Source organism: Saccopteryx bilineata, chromosome 2, assembly GCF_036850765.1.
Source record: "Saccopteryx bilineata isolate mSacBil1 chromosome 2, mSacBil1_pri_phased_curated, whole genome shotgun sequence".
Classification (NCBI taxonomy): domain Eukaryota; kingdom Metazoa; phylum Chordata; class Mammalia; order Chiroptera; family Emballonuridae; genus Saccopteryx; species Saccopteryx bilineata.
The window spans coordinates 22,603,145-22,620,837 of record NC_089491.1 but is presented as its reverse complement, the minus strand read 5'-3'; the positions used below and the strand labels follow the sequence as shown (position 1 = coordinate 22,620,837).

Sequence of the window (17,693 nt, the reverse complement as noted above, 5' to 3'; positions counted from 1 at the left end):
TCTGTGACAGGATATGCCTAACATTGGTGATCTTTATAGATCTAGCTTGGAAGAATTGGCATAAGACTTTGATTTCGTGGGTTGGAACCCATTTCTAAGCAGTGATATGTTTAGAGTTGAACTAGATGATTTATGTGTCCAACACTGAACTAACTGATTTGCTTTCCTATCTCATTTAATACTCATACAACACCTGTAAGTACAATTATTATTTTACATATCCATTTTTCAATAGAAGAAAGTGAGTCTTAAGTTTAAAAAAACAAATACAGATTTACACAGCTGGTTAATTGGCAAAGCTGGGATTTGAATTGCATTCAATCGGCCAAGCAAGTGAGATTCGATTTGAAAATTTGTCTGGCAATTAGGGAAACAGTGTTGAACTTAATAATTTTAAAAAGTATGAATCCAGAGCTTCTCAGAGAAAAAGAATTCTTTAACTCATTCATTATTTTGTCAAATAATAATACCAGGGAGTCCAGCATGATTTTTATTTATTTATTCTATTTTTCTGAAGTGAGAAGCAGGGAGGCAGAGAGACAGGCTCTTGCGTGCATCCAACCGAGATACACCCAGCATGCCTATCAGGGGGGCAATGCCCTGCTCCATTGCAACTGGAGCCATTCTAGCTCCTGAGGCAGAGGCCATGGAGCCATCCTCAAGGCCCAGGCCAACTTTGCTCCAATGGAGCCTTGGCTGTGGAAGGGGAAGAGAGAGATAAAAAGGGAAGGAAGGAGGGAAGGAGGAGGGAAGAGTGGAGAAGCAGATGGGCACTTCTCCTGTGTGCCCTGGCTGGGAGTCATACCTGGGACTTCCACACGCTGAGCTAGCAGGCTAGGGCTCCAGTATGATTTTTTATAGTATTTTTCACTGAAGCGGAAATCACATAAACACGTATTATTTATTTATGAAGCAACTGTTCTGCCCAGGGAAAACATGTTTCTCAGCTCAGAAAATCTGCTGTTCCCTCAAGATGGCTAGTGCTATAACTGAGGCTAGGCATGGGCTGAGATTTATTTGAAGAAGTCATTTTCCAGGTGGTTCTAGGGAAAGGGAAGATAAAACACTTTCTTCAAGCATGGCCTGTTGGGCAACACCTGTATTTAGACTCATTGGAGAACTTGTTAAAAATGCAGACCCTTGCACTCTGTTGGCCATAATTTAATTTCTGGTTGTGACCATCTGCAAGGTCAGTGCCTAGTCTCCTTACACCTGCAGTATCTTACCCCACTCACCTACATGCCTAGCTCCTTGACCTGATTCAGCTCACAGATAGAACAGTAAATATGCATGAGGAAGAGAAGGTTTTTTTTTTTTTACCTAGACTTTGTTTAATACTGGCATTTCTTTTTATTATTATTATTATTATTATTATTATTATTATTAAGAAGCAGGGAAGCAAAGCGACAGACTCGTGCACACGCCCCAACTGGTATCCACCCAGCAAGCTCACTAACAGGGCGATGCTCTGCCCATGTGAGGCTGCTGCTTCATTGCTTGGCAACAAAGCTATTTCAGCACCTGAGGCAAGGCTATGGAACCATCCTCAGTGCACAGGGCTAACTTGCTCGAACCATTTGAGCCATGGCTGTGGGAGGAGGAGGAGGAGAGAGAGAGAGAAAAGGGGGAGGGGGTGGAAAAGCAGATGGTCACTTCTCCTGTGTGCCCTGACCGGGAGTCAAACGTGAGATTTCCACATGTAGGGCCAATGCTCTACCACTGAGCCAAGGGACCAGAGCCAATACTGGTATTTTTTGTGCCATATTTTATTGCTAAATTTTTTTTTAAGTGAGAAGCTGGGGGGTCGGGGAGAGGCAAACAGATAGACTCACCCAGCATGCACACCAGGGGGCAATGCTCTGCCCATCTAGGGCTTTGCTCCTTTGTGGCTAGAGCCATTCTAGCACCTGAGGTGGAGGCCATGGAGCCATCCTCAGCACCCGGGCCAACTTTGCTCCAATGGAGCCTTGGCTGCGGGAGGGGAAGAGAGAGACAGAGAGGAAGGAGAGGGGTGAAAAGTGGAGAAGCAGGTGGACGCTTCTCCTGTGTGCCCTGGCCTGGAATCAAACCTGGTACTTCCACATGCCGGGCCGACACTCTACTGCTGAACCAAGCGGCCAGGGCCTATTGCTAAATTTTTAGTAAGGAAAAATATTTTCAGATGCTATAGGATCACATAACATGCACCAGGAGAGAGAAGCAGATAACTAATGTTCATTTAAATGATTTCTGCTTCAGTGACAAACACTATCAGGAATCGTACTGGATTAACTGGTACCATTGTTCCAGATTTTCACGCTCCTGAATGTTTATGTAAGAAATGTGTTTTATGCCCACTATTGGAAAAGATTAACTGAGCATAAAACTAATTTGCTGGTCAGATAGCTATAATAGCATACAAGTCTGGCTTCAATTAGTGATGTTAACAATCCTAGAAAATAGCCTGTGTTTTGAAAGTTCTAGGTGAAAGCATAAAAATATGCAAGGGGTCGGGTGTTTAAAGGAGAAAAGAGACACTATTTAATACATTTTATGGTAGTTATAAGGTTTGTTTTTCACTTTTAAAGTCAACCTCTCAGACTATTTTCTTTTTTCAATTAATTGAAGGGATTAGGAACTACTGCTGTTTTCAAAAATGAAATATGAATGTTGGCAAATAAGATTTTTGTAAACCCAGACAAATAAAATTGAGGTTGGCCTGTTTCCTGAGATATGTATTTTTTTTTTTTTGAATACCAAGATTATTTTTTTGAACCTAGGAAGAGTCATAAGAAAATGTCTTTTAAGTATGGACAAAGTAAGTTCCTAATAGGCAATACCATAATGTCTGTATACAGTAATCTCTTTTTAAAGTGGAGGTCAGGATTGGGGAAGAAGGAACTGAGCTATCTTGATTTTTATAGGTATATTCTAATATGGACTTCTGTTAAAGTATTATTTTTTACTTATTCTAAGAGTAAGATAAAGATACCGTCTTCTAGCAATTTTGTATGATGACTGATAGGTTCTTATTTCCTAAGGAATTAGCCCTGGTAAAGGCTTCTGGAGGCCTCATGAGTTATTCTGTCCAATTATTATAGAACCCCACATATCACCTGCCCTGACCATAGTTGACTCTCTGAAAAGTCCTAACAAAGGATAAAGACACTGAGATTATGATGCTGAGTCCCAAAGTTTAATTTTATGCCACTGACTTTTGTTTTAGTCCTCTCTAAAGGCAGTCCTTTCTAAATGGTCTAAGGGCCTGACCTGTGATGGTGCAGTGGATAAAGTGTTGACCTGCAATGCTGAGGTCGCCAGTTTGAAACCTCAGACTTGCTCAGTCAAGGCACGTTCCAGAAGCAACTATAGGAGTTGATGCTTCCTGCTCCTCCATGCCCTTTCTCTCTCTCTACTCTCTAAAATCAATAAATAAAATCTTTTTATAAAATAAATAAATAAATGGTCTAAGGTGGATTATTTAATTACAGAGTTAGCTCAGTAACTTCCCTTTCAGCTTTGGTGTTAATTCAGTCAACACATATTTAATGAATGCTACATTCTCAAGTGCCTTCCTTCAGATCCAGGAAATAAAAAAGTGAAGTCCTGGCTCACAGCCACTGGAGAGAGACATATACTAAACAAGTTATCACATAACTGTGTAGTATGTCAAGTGATGATAGGTGTATGGAAGAAATAACAGAATAGGGGGAATAAAAAATGTCAGAGACAGAGAATTTATTTTCTCAAAGGCAGCTTCTTCACATGTTTGGCATCTGGAGGTTCTTTGCACTTGGAATATTCAGCCTCCTCTCTTCGGTGTATATATTTATAATTGCTATATCTGACCCTCCATGTGGTCAGCCTACTGGTCTAGCTTTATTCCCCACTCCAATCCTCCCACCCCCAAACCGGGATCGGTGTTTGTTTTACAGTCCTCATGAGCATTAGTCAGAGTCCTTCCCATTTCTTTCCCTTTGTCCGTGCAGTTTCTTCCTGTAATGCCCTACCCTCCTTTTCGGAATAACCAAATGGTACCTGCCCTTTAATACCGAACCCAGGTCCCTGTTCCCCAAAGGATAGAGCGCTATCCAGCACTGCTCCAGCTCTTATTTGACCTCCCTTTTTTCTTTCTGAATTCCTATAATAGGATCTAAAGCCACAAACTCAATTCCTAATTACCCAGCTGTGTATGGTCGTTTTAATTAGTTTTATGTGTAACAGTCATCTCTACTAGCTATGATGGAATCTACATAACCATCAGGGACATACTTGCCTTTGACTACACCCCACAGGTCTTCCTGAAATGCTTGAAAGCACAGTGGGTACTCACAAATGTGGTTTAAATATTAATTCCTTCTGCAGCCTCATAAATATATACAAATCTACTCACCAGGTTTCTTTTTTCTTTTACTTTTCAAATTTAAAAAATATTTTTATTTAATAAGCTCATGGAGTTACCATTTATGGGTTTATAAGAAGATTTTGAACGTCATTAGCTTTATCAAGTGAAAAGACAAAATACTCTTCTTAAATGAAGATAATAAAGAAGCTAAACATCAAGAAATGTTTTTATTGCTTCAGATGTATTACTTTAATAAAATCGTAAAAGGGATGTGATAGCTGAGTTTATTTTTTTGTTAAATTGGGTGCTAGAGCAATAGAAGCAAATGGATCTGAATTTAAATCTAACATAAATCTCAAATTTAGTGAGAACACAAGATACTGCTCTTATTATGTGCTTTTCCATTCCATTTCTTAACAAGGAAGGTGATGATTAGGTTAATGGGCCATGAAGACTGTGTAAATAAGTACAGAAAAGCTGTCTGTAAAAACTTGACTCAAGGTCTAGGTAAGAGTTCCTGAGCCAGTGCGCAGGGTGCTTCCTGGGACTCCCCTTCTGGTTGAGGATCTCTTGGAAATCAAAAACCTAAAACCCTTCTGTTTTTGGCCACATTGTTGCAGACCCATTTTACTGTACTTGCTCCTTTCCATTAGCGGCAGCATGTAACACTAATGTAGGTCTTTTGCAAAAGTGAAGTGGCATAATGCAAGCTTTTGAGAAGGGGTGGCGGTTCCTGTACTAGGTTTTATGGCATGGCTTCTCCTTTTGAAAACCTGGAGAAAGTTTCATCAATAATATGGCTCCTGTAGATGGCACAGCAAGAAATAAGTTACCGTTTGTTCAAAGAACCAAGGTCACTCATACCATCTCCTTAGAGAACAATGACTAATGCTGGTTAAATAAGTCCAACAGACTTAAACTTTTACTCACATACTCTTTGAAAGAACTTTGTAAAGCTGTATACCCCCCTTATTTTTAACTGACACCCTAAGGTTTTCAATGTTAATTTCAATTCTTGTGTTTTTGTGAAAAGAAGGTAGAAAATACTGAGTATTACATAAAATGAAGATGAGGCTTGACCGTAACTAGAGTCAATATTTCTTATGATTTGTTAATAGTTGTTAAGAATCTTGTAAACAAAAACACACTGAATCCGAAAGAACTGAATAGAATTTTAACATTTTGGTAGTCCTGAAAAATATTTCAGTTCCGGTTAAAAGAATCAACCTCACCTACTATAACCCCCTGAAAAGTCCCGAATTTAGAACACTACAGTTCAGGCCCAATTATTCTGTTTCTCATGGCAGATTCCACCTTTATTAGAATATGTATAAGACAGAAGACAAGAATCACCAATTTATGAATGTTGCTTGACTTCTCAGTCTTTCACACCCCAGAATACGTACCGTGGGAGGTTTGAGATGGCAACGTGCACAAACTCAGTCTTCAGACAAATACGTTTTAGAAGAGATTCCATGTGAAAGTTGAGTCACTGGATATTTCTTCCCTAAAGTTGTCTGTGAATGTTTATTTCTTAGAAAGTCTTTGTTTGAAATTCGAAGACTGCTTTAATAGATGTTTGAACAAGTAGCCAAAATAAACAGATGTGCTGGCCCTGTTGGCTTTACATGTAAACAGTAAAGGAAGCCAGCAGGATAAAGGTTACATCTTTTTGATGAAAGACACACATTTTTATACACATGTTTATTGTTGATACATAATTTCAAATGGAAGAAAATAGTGTAACTGAAAGATGAGTCTAAAGAAGCATAAAATATACTTTTGTTTATTTGAATTTTGGAAATGTCTAAAAAATGTGCCTATATATAAAGTGTCTAATTTGCTAGTTTAGTGAATTTTAAAATTCATTTCATTTTATAAAGTTATGAGGATGTTGGCAGTTACACCTTAGGAGTGTCATTTTAAAACAGCATGATCATTTATAAATGTGTGCAGTAATATAAAAAATAGTGTGCTTTGTGAATAAAATTCAGTTTATTAGAAAATTTATATTTACTATTGTATGTGGTTATTACATAGACTTCCTTCCACTAAGCAACCTTACAAAATAAAGTTTTTCTAAATAAGATAATTAGGATAAACAAAATATTTTACCATATACTTTAGCATTAGAAGAAATGACATGTTTATGATATTTTTAAAACAATCACCCTCAGTATTTGCCTCTCAGCAACGAGTGGGGTAGCCTCCTTTTCTGTTGTGTAATTTCATCATTTTTTACAATTTCTCTTTTGAGTTCCATACATACCGCATTTGATATAATAGTAGTGATTTTGACAGATTGTTTTTATCGTTAATGTTAAAATTCCAAAATTGAGTTACATATTACTGAAAAGAAACCATTTAAATGATGATTGAACTAAATAATTGTTAAGGGGAAAAAAGCACTGAGTAAAATACAGTAGCGCTTTCTTTTCATAAGACATAAGCACTAGAACTTTGTTTCTCAAAATATATTCTTCCAAACCCCATTCTGACCATGGAGGTGCTAATTAAAATGCAGATTCCTAGGCCTGCTACCTAAGAATCTGGTTTTAACTGAGCCTCTCGAGTGATTCTGACACACACTCGTGAGAGCTCTTGACTTAGGACTGATCATTTATAAATGTGTCCAGTAATACACAGCAGCATTCCTGAACCATGGATGCCCCATCATGGAAAGAGGAGCCTCCTCCAGTCCTTGATGTCAGATATAAATAATAAACTAATAAAATGATTTCTCCAGGAGACAGACCCCCTCCTTTTTTGCATCTTGCATATAATAGCCTGATTCAAATTCCATTGTCTTGTCTTTTGTAGCTGTGACATTTTATCCTCATTCCTTTCCAAAATGCCAACTATTTTTTTATCACTTATTACCAACCGCCCTACAATTACATACAGAATATTTATAAACAGTTTACCTGAATTGCTGTAGAATAAGTAAATTAACTGCTGTAAATTATATATTTAGTAATTTTTAAGTATAGATCTCTAGTGATGTGTTACCAAAATCATATATGTTAGCTTAATTCAATAAATGGGAACCAGTACAACCTCTGGTTTCACACATGAAGTGATTCAAAATGAATATGTCAATTCTAATGGGTCCTTGCACACCTGCCCTAGAATACGTACTGCATTTCTGTTTCATGCTTTTCCTAAAACAAAGGCGGCTTCTTGGCTTCTAATCTCACTCCAAAAACCTTCACGCACTCAACTGTGTGCCCATGACACAGGTGCTCATTTTTGCAGTGGGCCACATTCCTGTCTAGCACATCATTTGTGAATAGAGTAGCTATTACGTTGTAACAGGTATGTGAGTAACATTTATCAGTGATCTCTGTAAAACTGATTCCTTCTTTCTCTTTTCAATAAAAAAGGAAACTTTTATTTCAGAGTAGAAAGTGCATTGTCTGAACTCATCAACACCCTCTCTATCCCTCCCCTCCCCAATTTGTTGCAGACCAGGATGAAAGAGCAGCTGAGCTCAGCAGGGAGCAGAATGAGAAAACCATCCGGAGCACGCAGACTGCGCTCCGCAATTTCCGGGAGTTCCTCATCTCCAAGTATCCTTCCGAAACAAGAGAGATTTATGTCATTCCTTGTAAGGAGTTGGATGCCTACCTTGCCTCTTTCTTTGTGGATGCCAGGCAGAAGGATGGGTCCGAATATGAACCCAACAGCTTGGCCAATTACCAGTGTGGACTGGAACGGTACCTAAAAGAACACAGGTATGGTTACAGTATCACCAGGGACAAGGAATTCAAGCGCTCCCAAGAGGCCCTGAAACAGAAGCAGATCGAACTGCGCTGCAAAGGAAAAGGAAACAAGCCACATAAGTCCATGAAGCTCACCTTCGCTGATGAGCTCATTCTACGCAAAAGGGGATTGCTAAGCCGCTATAACCCGGAGGGTCTGCTCAACCTTGTCTGGCTCAACAACACAAAAGCTTTCGGGCACTGCACAGGCTTCCATGGCTCTACCTTGAAGTGGGGTGATATCCGGCTCCGGGTAACGGAAACGGGACTGGAGTACTTAGAGTGGATGGGTCAAGACACCGGTGACCTGAATGCCAAAACCAAGAGAGGGGGGACGGACTCCCGTGTGTACGCCACCCAGCACGCCCCACAGACGTGCCCCGTACAGGACTATAAGGAGTATGCCCAGCGGCGGCCTCCCGCCATGCGCTACGAGGATGCCCCTTTCTACTTGTCCATCAAGCCAGTTGTGAACTTGGCAGCTCTGCACTGGTACAACTGCCAGGCCCTCGGCAAGAACAAGCTGGCCAAGATGGTGAAGACTATGTGTGAGAAGGGCAACATCCCGGGCAGGAAAACCAACTTCAGCGTATATCAGAGCTGCAGCACCTTGTCTGAGGCGCAGAGCAACCAGCTGGTGCTTATCTGTAACAACCTGAGCCAGCAGGCCGCCCAGTCAGTGGCGGGGCACTCCAACAGTGGCAATTTCATCGTCTCCGCCTCTTATGACTCTTCCTCAGATACTGCCTGACCAGGTGGCTTGAGCTTAGACCCCAGCTTGGTTACTGTGTCCAGAGAAACTGTGATTATCCACTGCTTCTCATTCCCTTTTCCCTGCCCTCAGTGTTAACTTTATAAAAATATAAATATATAATATATTTTTCTTTTTACAAATAAGCCAATGGAGATAGTTTAGTATTACTAACATAGTATTTATAGGTTTAAAACAGATGTACTTGTGGGTGATTTAAATGTAATTACTGTTACAGACTTTTACAAAAACCATAGTGGTTCTCAGGCAACACAGAGTAGAGAAGGAATTTTGTTTTGTTTTTTTTATAACACTGTCAAAAAGGAAACAGAGTCATTCTAGAAGCTTGTGTCCTCAACTCCCACTCATCCCTCCCACCCCACCCTTCATTGTTAGTCTACTCAATATATGGCTTTATTTTTTTAACTTTTAAAATTCTCTGTTAATCAGGAGGAGATAACACTAATGTGACTGCTTACACAAAATTGTAAAATCCAGAATATGAAGGTGTTAATATAACTTGACATTAAATTACTTACTCTAGTTTTTTTTCTTAATTAGAATTTTAGCTTCTGTGCTCCATTTTTTGCAATGTATGAAAATCTAAAGGCTTAGCTAACATTTTTTTTTCCTTTGGGGGAAAAGGGGAGTAGAAGGAGATAATAAAGGTGCCATTCTTTTTGGAACATAAATAGTTTTTAAATAATATGCAAAGTTTAACATTGTGGCAAAAAAGACTGTTAACATAGCTCATTTTTACTGTTGTACTTGAACATGGATAGAATTTTTTTGTTTCCTAAGAAATCAGTGTAAATGAAATCTGATTATCAGATTTAGAAGAAATTTAAAGTTACCAAAGCTTTGAAAATGTTCCCAAGCATTCAATAGTATATCAAGCATAAAGAGAAGGTAGGGAATGGGAAAATCTTACTAAAGATCTAGAAGCACTAGTTAAGACAACAGAAATGCCCATTCTTTTTAAAGCTCAAATCCCTCTTAAATTACTTATTTATAAGTATGAAACTTCAGTATATTTTCCCTAGGGGATTACTTGACACTGTAGTTGAGATCAAAGGAATATTGACACTCATTTTAGGTAACAGCATTTATTACCAGATTTAGCTGAATTCAAAGCATTCCTGAAAATGTGCAGTTTCTTCTACAGTAAATATAAATGCACTTACCTGCAATATTCTGCGATTATAATAATAATAAGTTTGGTTTGAACAGCTTTTTGTGGTAATTTTTCCAAGCTCTTTATTTTCAAGTCTTGAAGCCTGTGGTGAATTATTAGATATTTCAAAAATAAAATAAATTTAGACATTCAGGCCACAATAAAGCTGAGCTAGGTTGCTATCCTGTATAATCATTAATGTGAAAAAAATCTGAATCTTAATTGCTTTGTTGGATCTGGGCATTCTTTTGGGGAGTATTTGCTCTTCAAGGCAGCCTCATAATTCAGTTAGCTAGGAAGACCGGTGGTGTTTAATGCATTAATTTATTGTACGACCAGGACAGATTTCATTTTTGATTTGCTTTGTTAAATCATCACATTAGCTGAGCTTCCTCATGGCTTGGCAGGCAGCTCTTTCCAACACTAAGTCTTAAGCACATCAAGGCCCATTCCTCTAAGTTGTGGCCTTCCTTTGGCTCAGGAGTGCGAAGTCTGTCATGGTGGAATCAACTGCATTTCATGGTTTCTCCTCCATAGAGAGGCGTCCACAAACCAGAAGAAAGGGTGGAAGATATCTTTTTTTTTTTTTTATATTAATAATAAAGATAGGCACCATTTTTGATCTAGTGTGTACTGGCCCTTTGCCAAATGACTTATATGCATCAGTTTGTAATGGTATGAAAGTTAGGAAGTACAGATGAACATAAAAAAACAAAATAGAAACTTATAAATCTGCTAGTCAAAAATAACCACTGTTAACATTTTGGTAAATATTTCTTCAGACATTTCCATATATATTTATTTCTGTTTATCTTTAATCCTTTCAATGACTTTGAAAGGAAATTGAGTTATCTTCATTTTCTGTTGAGATCAAGACAACTCAGTTAGATTATAGCTAAGGAAATGGTACTATCATCTGACTTCAGAGTTTTTCTATTTACTCTTCTTAGTTCCAACTCAGAGTTTCCAGTGATTTGAGCCTGATGTGGGGACACAGTGTCTTCCCAGGCCTCTCAGGATGCTGAGTTATCTTTCATGGTGGCAAATTCTGTCTCCAAGTCCCCATCTCCATTCATCTGAACCACGGGTCTCTTTCTCACAGTTCTCTTTACAAAGCATTCCTGTCCCATTCTGTAACTGGTCTCTAAGTACACAGAAGAGCCTACTGTAAAATAACTTTTTTTTTTTTTTTTTGTATTTTTCTGAAGCTGGAAACGGGGAGAGACAGTCAGACAGACTCCCGCATGCGCCTGACCGGGATCCACCTGGCACGCCCACCAGGGGCGATGCCCTGCCCACCAGGGGGCGATGCTCTGCCCCTCCGGGGCGTCGCTCTGTCGCGATCAGAGCCATTCTGGCACCTGGGGCAGAGGCCAAGGAGCCACCCCAGCGCCCGGGCCATCTTTGCTCCAGTGGAGCCTTGGCTGCGGGAGGGGAAGAGAGAGACAGAGAGGAAGGAGAGGGGGAGGGGTGGAGAAGCAGATGGGTGCTTCTCCTGTGTGCCCGGGCCGGAAATCGAACCCAGGACTTCTGCACGCCAGGCTGACGCTCTACCACTGAGCCAACCGGCCAGGGCTAAACTAACTTTTTTAAAGTAAGGATATTTTTATATAAGGGTACATCTCAAGTTTAAGAAAGGGTTCCGTAAACACTCACAATGTGGTTGTGCACTTGGTTTTTGCATTGACATAGATATGTGAGGAAGAAGGGTGGTCAGTGTGCACTGAGAAAACAGAACTAGGAAGTTACAGATTTTGTGTTTATTGAGAGACTAGAAATCTCTCTCCTGTTTAATCCTACTGTATTTTCATTTAGAACACAATGGAATGAAGACTATGAGTTCTTTATTTATTTTTACTTTGATAACTGAAACCAAATAGGAACATGTGTGACAGATTTAGAAAACTGCGGAAGAATGACTTGGTAGACATACAGCCGAATCAGTACTTTCTGAACTAAATTATGAAAAATTTCTACAACTACCTCTGAATTTTGTGTTTTTATATAAACAGTACTGAGGACATGCCACTGCCAGATGCCATTTTTTTTTATAATTTTTATTGTAATTAAAAAAAGTTACAGCCTGTGACAGTGGTGAATGCCAAAATCAGATACATGCTTTAGCAAAAGTTCAGCCCTCGGGCAGGTATTCACTACTATACAACGTGCTCCCTTACTAGGCAATCCCATGGTTCATAAAAAAATACGAAAATTTTATTTGCAACGTTTATACTTTAAGGTTAGTGTAATGTCATGTTAAGAAATTTTCCAGTGCCCCTCACATGACTCAAAGTTTTACACTGTCTATAACAAAAATGCCAAACTTGTCTGTCAGTTTGGATAACGTAGCTATATAAATTCTGTCTTCTATATTCACACAAGTGACTGTCTATTGAAAACCTCGATGGCAGCATTTTTTTTAAACCATGTTTACAGAGGTTAGCGCCATTTGGGATGTTTATCCAACAGAGGTTCTTCTTCAGATTCCACTTATTATCTTGGTTAGTGGGCTAATCTGAATATGATTACTAAATACACATCAATTATTTAAAATATTTGTTATTTTCTTTTTTTTTAATGTCAGATGTTTCCCTGTGTTAATTTACATTTCCCTCTGTTAAATCACTTCTACAAAGGAGTAATCTGAAATTTTTCTAGTGTAGATTGGGTCTTCATAGCGTTAACTTGTCTTTGTCCTGCGATTTAGCTTCCAGATGCCAAAACTCACATGACTTCACTGAGATGAAAATTTATAGTCATTTCAACAAAAATTTGAGCATCTAGTATCTAGACACGGGGAGGGTACAAAGATGTATAAGTAGTCCCTGCTCTCAACAATCTGTAAATGATACCAATGAAAGTTTCATTTCATTTTTGAGAACCCAGGGGAAAAACACTCTATGCCAGTACTGTTTTGCATTGTTTCCCAAACTTTGTACTCATGTTATTTAGCCATTGAATATTTATTTGCTATGGAATATATAATATTGCTTTGAGTATTCTGTAGAGACTCTTTCTTAGAGCCTATTTTGAAATCAATAATAAGGCACAGCCATTTCTGCACCATTCGTTGTGTTCACATACATGCCTACATGCGTAGGAAACTACAGATTGTCGCTGGTGACTATCATTCATTGAGTATTGCTGCTTCTGTAAGTTGTTTCAATTAATTCTCACAATAGTCCTATGAGGATAGATATTATTTCTCTTTTCTGAATGAGGAAATCCGGAGAAATTAAATGGGTTTTCCACATTGCACTTAATACTTAAGAGCATCAGGATCTGAAACTAGATCCTTTTCTGTCCTTCTCTGCTGTAGCTGCTTATTCACAGATCTTCTCTGTCTGCTTCTGGAGACCCTCTGAAATAATCAATCATAGATGGAATCCCTGGTGTGATAAAATCATCAATATTTATAAAACTCCGCATGGGTTGAGAGCAGTGCCGCCATGTGGCATGTTTGTTAGCCATCATGTAGGCCCATTACCTGTGGCTTTTTTGAGATGGGACAATCAGCAGAGTCTGCCCTGGCCATGGATAGAGAGCAAAAATTTATGTCACTCTCTAAAGAATGCTTTGTCATGGAGATAGGTGTGTACATGCACAAGTACTGTATTTCCTCATGTATAAGACGCACCTTAATTTTGGGGTCCGAAATTGGAAAAAAGGTGTATGAAATAAAGTTTTAGAACTCTTTTATTAATCATAAAATTCATATAACTCATCACTGTCAAACTCCCATCCGTTAGCTTGTCCTCATCTGTGTCTGATGATGAGTCACTCACTGTCTTCATATATTGCCTCATCCTCAGTTCCATGTACGGCATTTGAAATGCCACACTTCTTGGTCCAGGGTTGTTTTTTGTTTTGTTTTGTTTTTTGTATTTTTCTGAAGCTAGAAACAGGGAGGGACAGTCAGACAGACTCCCGCATGCGCCCGACCGGGATCCACCTGGCACGCCCTACAGGGGACGATGCTCTGCCCCTCCGGGGCGTCGCTCTGCTGCGACCAGAGCCACTCTAGCGCCTGGGGCAGAGGCCAAGCAGCCATCCCCAGTGCCTGGGCCATCTTTGCTCCAATGGAGCCTCGGCTGCGGGAGGGGAAGAGAGAGACAGAGAGGAAGGAGAGGGGGAGGGGTGGAGAAGCAGATGGGCACTTCTGTGTGCCCTGGCCGGGAATCGAACCCGGGACTTCTACACGCCAGGCCGATGCTCTACCACTGAGCCAACCGGCCAGGGCAAATGCCACACTTCTTAAGTGACTTGACAACCACTGTATAAGATGCACCCAGTTTTTAGACCCCAAATTTTTAAAAAAGGGGTGCCTCTTCGGGTTCGATTCCCGGCCAGGGCACACAGGAGAAGCGCCCATTTGCTTCTCCACCCCTCCGCCGCGCTTTCCTCTCTGTCTCTCTCTTCCCCTCCCGCAGCCGAGGCTCCATTGGAGCAAAGATGGCCCAGGCACTGGAGATGGCTCTGTGGCCTCTGCCTCAGGCGCTAGAGTGGCTCTGGTGGCAACATGGCAACACCCAGGATGGGCAGAGCATCGCCCCCTGGTGGGCAGAGCGTCGCCCCTGGTGGGCGTGCCGGGTGGATCCCGGTTGGGTGCATGCGGGAGTCTGTCTGACTGTCTCTCCCTGTTTCCAGCTTCAGAAAAATGAAAAAAAAAAGGGGGGGGTGCCTCTTTTACTTGGGAAATATGGTAGTTATATCTTTCAGAGTGATTATTTGTTTTTATCCCAAATAAGGCAAAAACCCAATTTCAAGAGAGCTCCTAGTAATTCAGACAAAGAATGGGGACATTCTAGGCATTGAGACATCTCTGAAGCCTCAAACTGATAGTGCCATCTACCAGATACTGAACTCTGGTTGCCAGTCTGCCTGGGAGTTTGGTCTTGCCTACAAATTTGATACCAGCAAATTAACAGTATTTAATAAAGTGTTTTGCTTTTTTTTTTGTTTTGTTTTGTTTTTGTTTTTTTAATCGATCATGATTGTTTATATGACAAAGCTTTTGGCAGAAAATGTTATCCTCATGGTCCTCAGAATTAGAGATTGCGACACCATTATTTTTTCTAGTTTGACTATCTCCACAGTTTAATATGTTAGAGACAAACACTTCTGATTTTAAACAGCCTTTTTCTGACTGATTTCCTTTATCTATAGCAAGGATGTATTTGGTCTTTATTTTTTCTAGCCAAAACAAAGCTGTAATACTTAGCATCTGTAAATAAAAACTACCATGTAATAAAGGAAATAAATTTCCAGGCCTTTGGGAAAATCATGAGGAGTGCATGGTAATTTAGTGCAGGAAAACATTTGTTAAGTATTCAGTCATGAAAAAAATTAGTATAAATACTAAAGAATTAACAAGTTCTCAATCATTTTAATATATGCATATTTTTAACTATGCAAGATATAGCTGTGCACATTACCATATGATGTGGTTCAGATAGTTACTAAGACACATCATTGGCAAAGACTTCCTCAATTGTTTTTTGTTTACATTTCTTCCTACTGCATGGTAATTCAGACATTGCTTCTCCCCACTAGGACCTGATGGAGATGACATGAATGCGTAGCTTTTTATAAGGCAAAGCGAGGAGACTAGCATGGTTTTAAGAGCTCCTTGCTACAGATGATAACTGGGATAAAGAAGTACACTGCCTGTGTCATCCTGTTGCTGTCTGGTATATGTCTAATGATATAAAAACAGAAAAGAGGGGATGATATTGGTAAACTGCAATAATAAAAATGTCTTATGGCCCATCCTATTTATAAATTAACCAGTTGGGTCTGCCAAAGCTGAGGGAAAGACCTGTCATGGTTTTGAAGATAGTTTTTTAATGCATTTAAATTGAGTTTTAATGTAAACCATGACCTAGCTGAATTAGATGCAGAGTATCAATTAGGTCAGAGTACTAAATTGATCAGGAAATTAATTAGTCCAGGGTATTAGAAACATCTAAACTAATCCAGCCCTCTTCTTTGACAGAAGAGGGATTAAGCCCCAGAGATGTTAGATGCATGCCTGGGTGCACACATCTTGTTAGAATCAGAGCCAAGACTAGAACCCAGGGGAACCCAGGCATCCTGACTTCCGGTTCATACATAGAATTTCCGGAAGAAAAACAACCCTATGTCTTCACTGAATTAGAGGGGATATCCTTTTAAAAAATTGTAAAAATTATAAGCCCTCGATCAAGTTTCTATGAGAAGTACATTCAAGCTGCCAGCTTTCAAATAGGCCGTTTTTATTGGCCTTTGTATTTTTACTTTTCATTGTGTAATGTTACATTTTGATTGTAGCAACTTCTTTTGAAATTTGATGGGATAATCTCTAAAAGTAAATGTTTGCCTTTTTATTTTAATAAACATCTCTTGTCCTGTCCTATTTATATAAAATATTTAGTTTTCATTTATGGAAGGGAAACAAACTACTTTTCAGTAAAATGAAGTCTATAACAATTGTAATCTATGATGATTATAAACTAAAAAGTAACTTTTAAAAAACATTGGTGTTCATTTGAATATCCAGTAATATAGCATCTATATTACTGGTTTTGAATGCAGTCTACAGTGTCCTTTTTCAGTCTACAAAAAGTTTAAAAAATCGCCCTGGCCGGTTGGCTCAGCGGTAGAGCGTCGGCCTAGCGTGCGGAGGACCCGGGTTCGATTCCCGGCCAGGGCACACAGGAGAAGCGCCCATTTGCTTCTCCACCCCTCCGCCGCGCTTTCCTCTCTGTCTCTCTCTTCCCCTCCCGCAGCCAAGGCTCCATTGGAGCAGAGATGGCCCGGGCGCTGGGGATGGCTCTGTGGCCTCTGCCTCAGGCGCTAGAGTGGCTCTGGTCGCAACATGGCGACGCCCAGGATGGGCAGGGCGTCGCCCCCTGGTGGGCAGAGCATCGCCCCTGGTGGGCGTGCCGGGTGGATCCCGGTCGGGCGCATGCGGGAGTCTGTCTGACTGTCTCTCCCTGTTTCCAGCTTCAGAAAAATGAAAAAAAAAAGTTTAAAAAATCATCGTGAAGGTTTGGGACACATCTTTAATCAAAATGATCAAATTTCTGTCAACATAATTAGAATGTGTCTGGAGTGAATTTATTTGGAGATAGGAATGGGAAAGAAAATGGGAACTATGAAAGAGTAAATACATGCAGCAGGAAGATGTAGAAATTCGAAGTATTTGTAAACTCTCATATTAACCTACTTACTCTTCTAAAAGGGAATTCAAGCATAAATACAGAACGCATTTTACAAATTATATTTACTAAATCATAGTTGAAAAGATAAAATTCTAGGATATTAAACTGTAGTGAAACTCTGTCTTTTGAATGCAATGCTGAATTTTGCTAGACTTCTCATGTTCTTTATATTGCACTGGAATTAGAGAGCATTTTACCATTCTCCATTAATGTCAAAGAGCTTAGAAAATGTTTGGCAAAATTTATTTATTTGTGCTTGGTAGCATTAGGAAGACATCAGCAATATAGAATCCTAACAGTAATTGTGTATACTGTATTGAAGTGATTTTTATGCCTGTTTACTTTCTGTAATTCTTATATTTTATATATCAAATACCTTAGTATACTTCCACTAGAAATTAATTTATAATGATTATTTATACTGGATGATGTAGCAGGTCCATTTTAGTACTAATCCACTCAGATTAACTTTATCAAGCTG

General features: G+C 39.5%; 1 protein-coding gene across 5 annotated transcripts in view; it reads left to right on the top strand.

Moving 5' to 3' along the window:
- KIAA1958 (KIAA1958 ortholog) overlaps positions 1-17,693 on the top strand; it is a 168,056-nt gene that overhangs the window by 104,161 nt on the left and 46,202 nt on the right. Inside the window, exon 3 of one of the 5 annotated variants that reach the window (XM_066256497.1) lies at positions 7,791-7,874. The exons of 3 other annotated variants lie outside the window; for them this stretch is intronic. In XM_066256497.1, the coding sequence (XP_066112594.1) occupies positions 7,791-7,874 (84 nt within the window). Of the gene's footprint in view, positions 1-7,790; positions 9,173-17,693 lie in introns of those variants that run through there. One more of the 5 variants, XM_066256493.1, reaches the window with a different exon arrangement.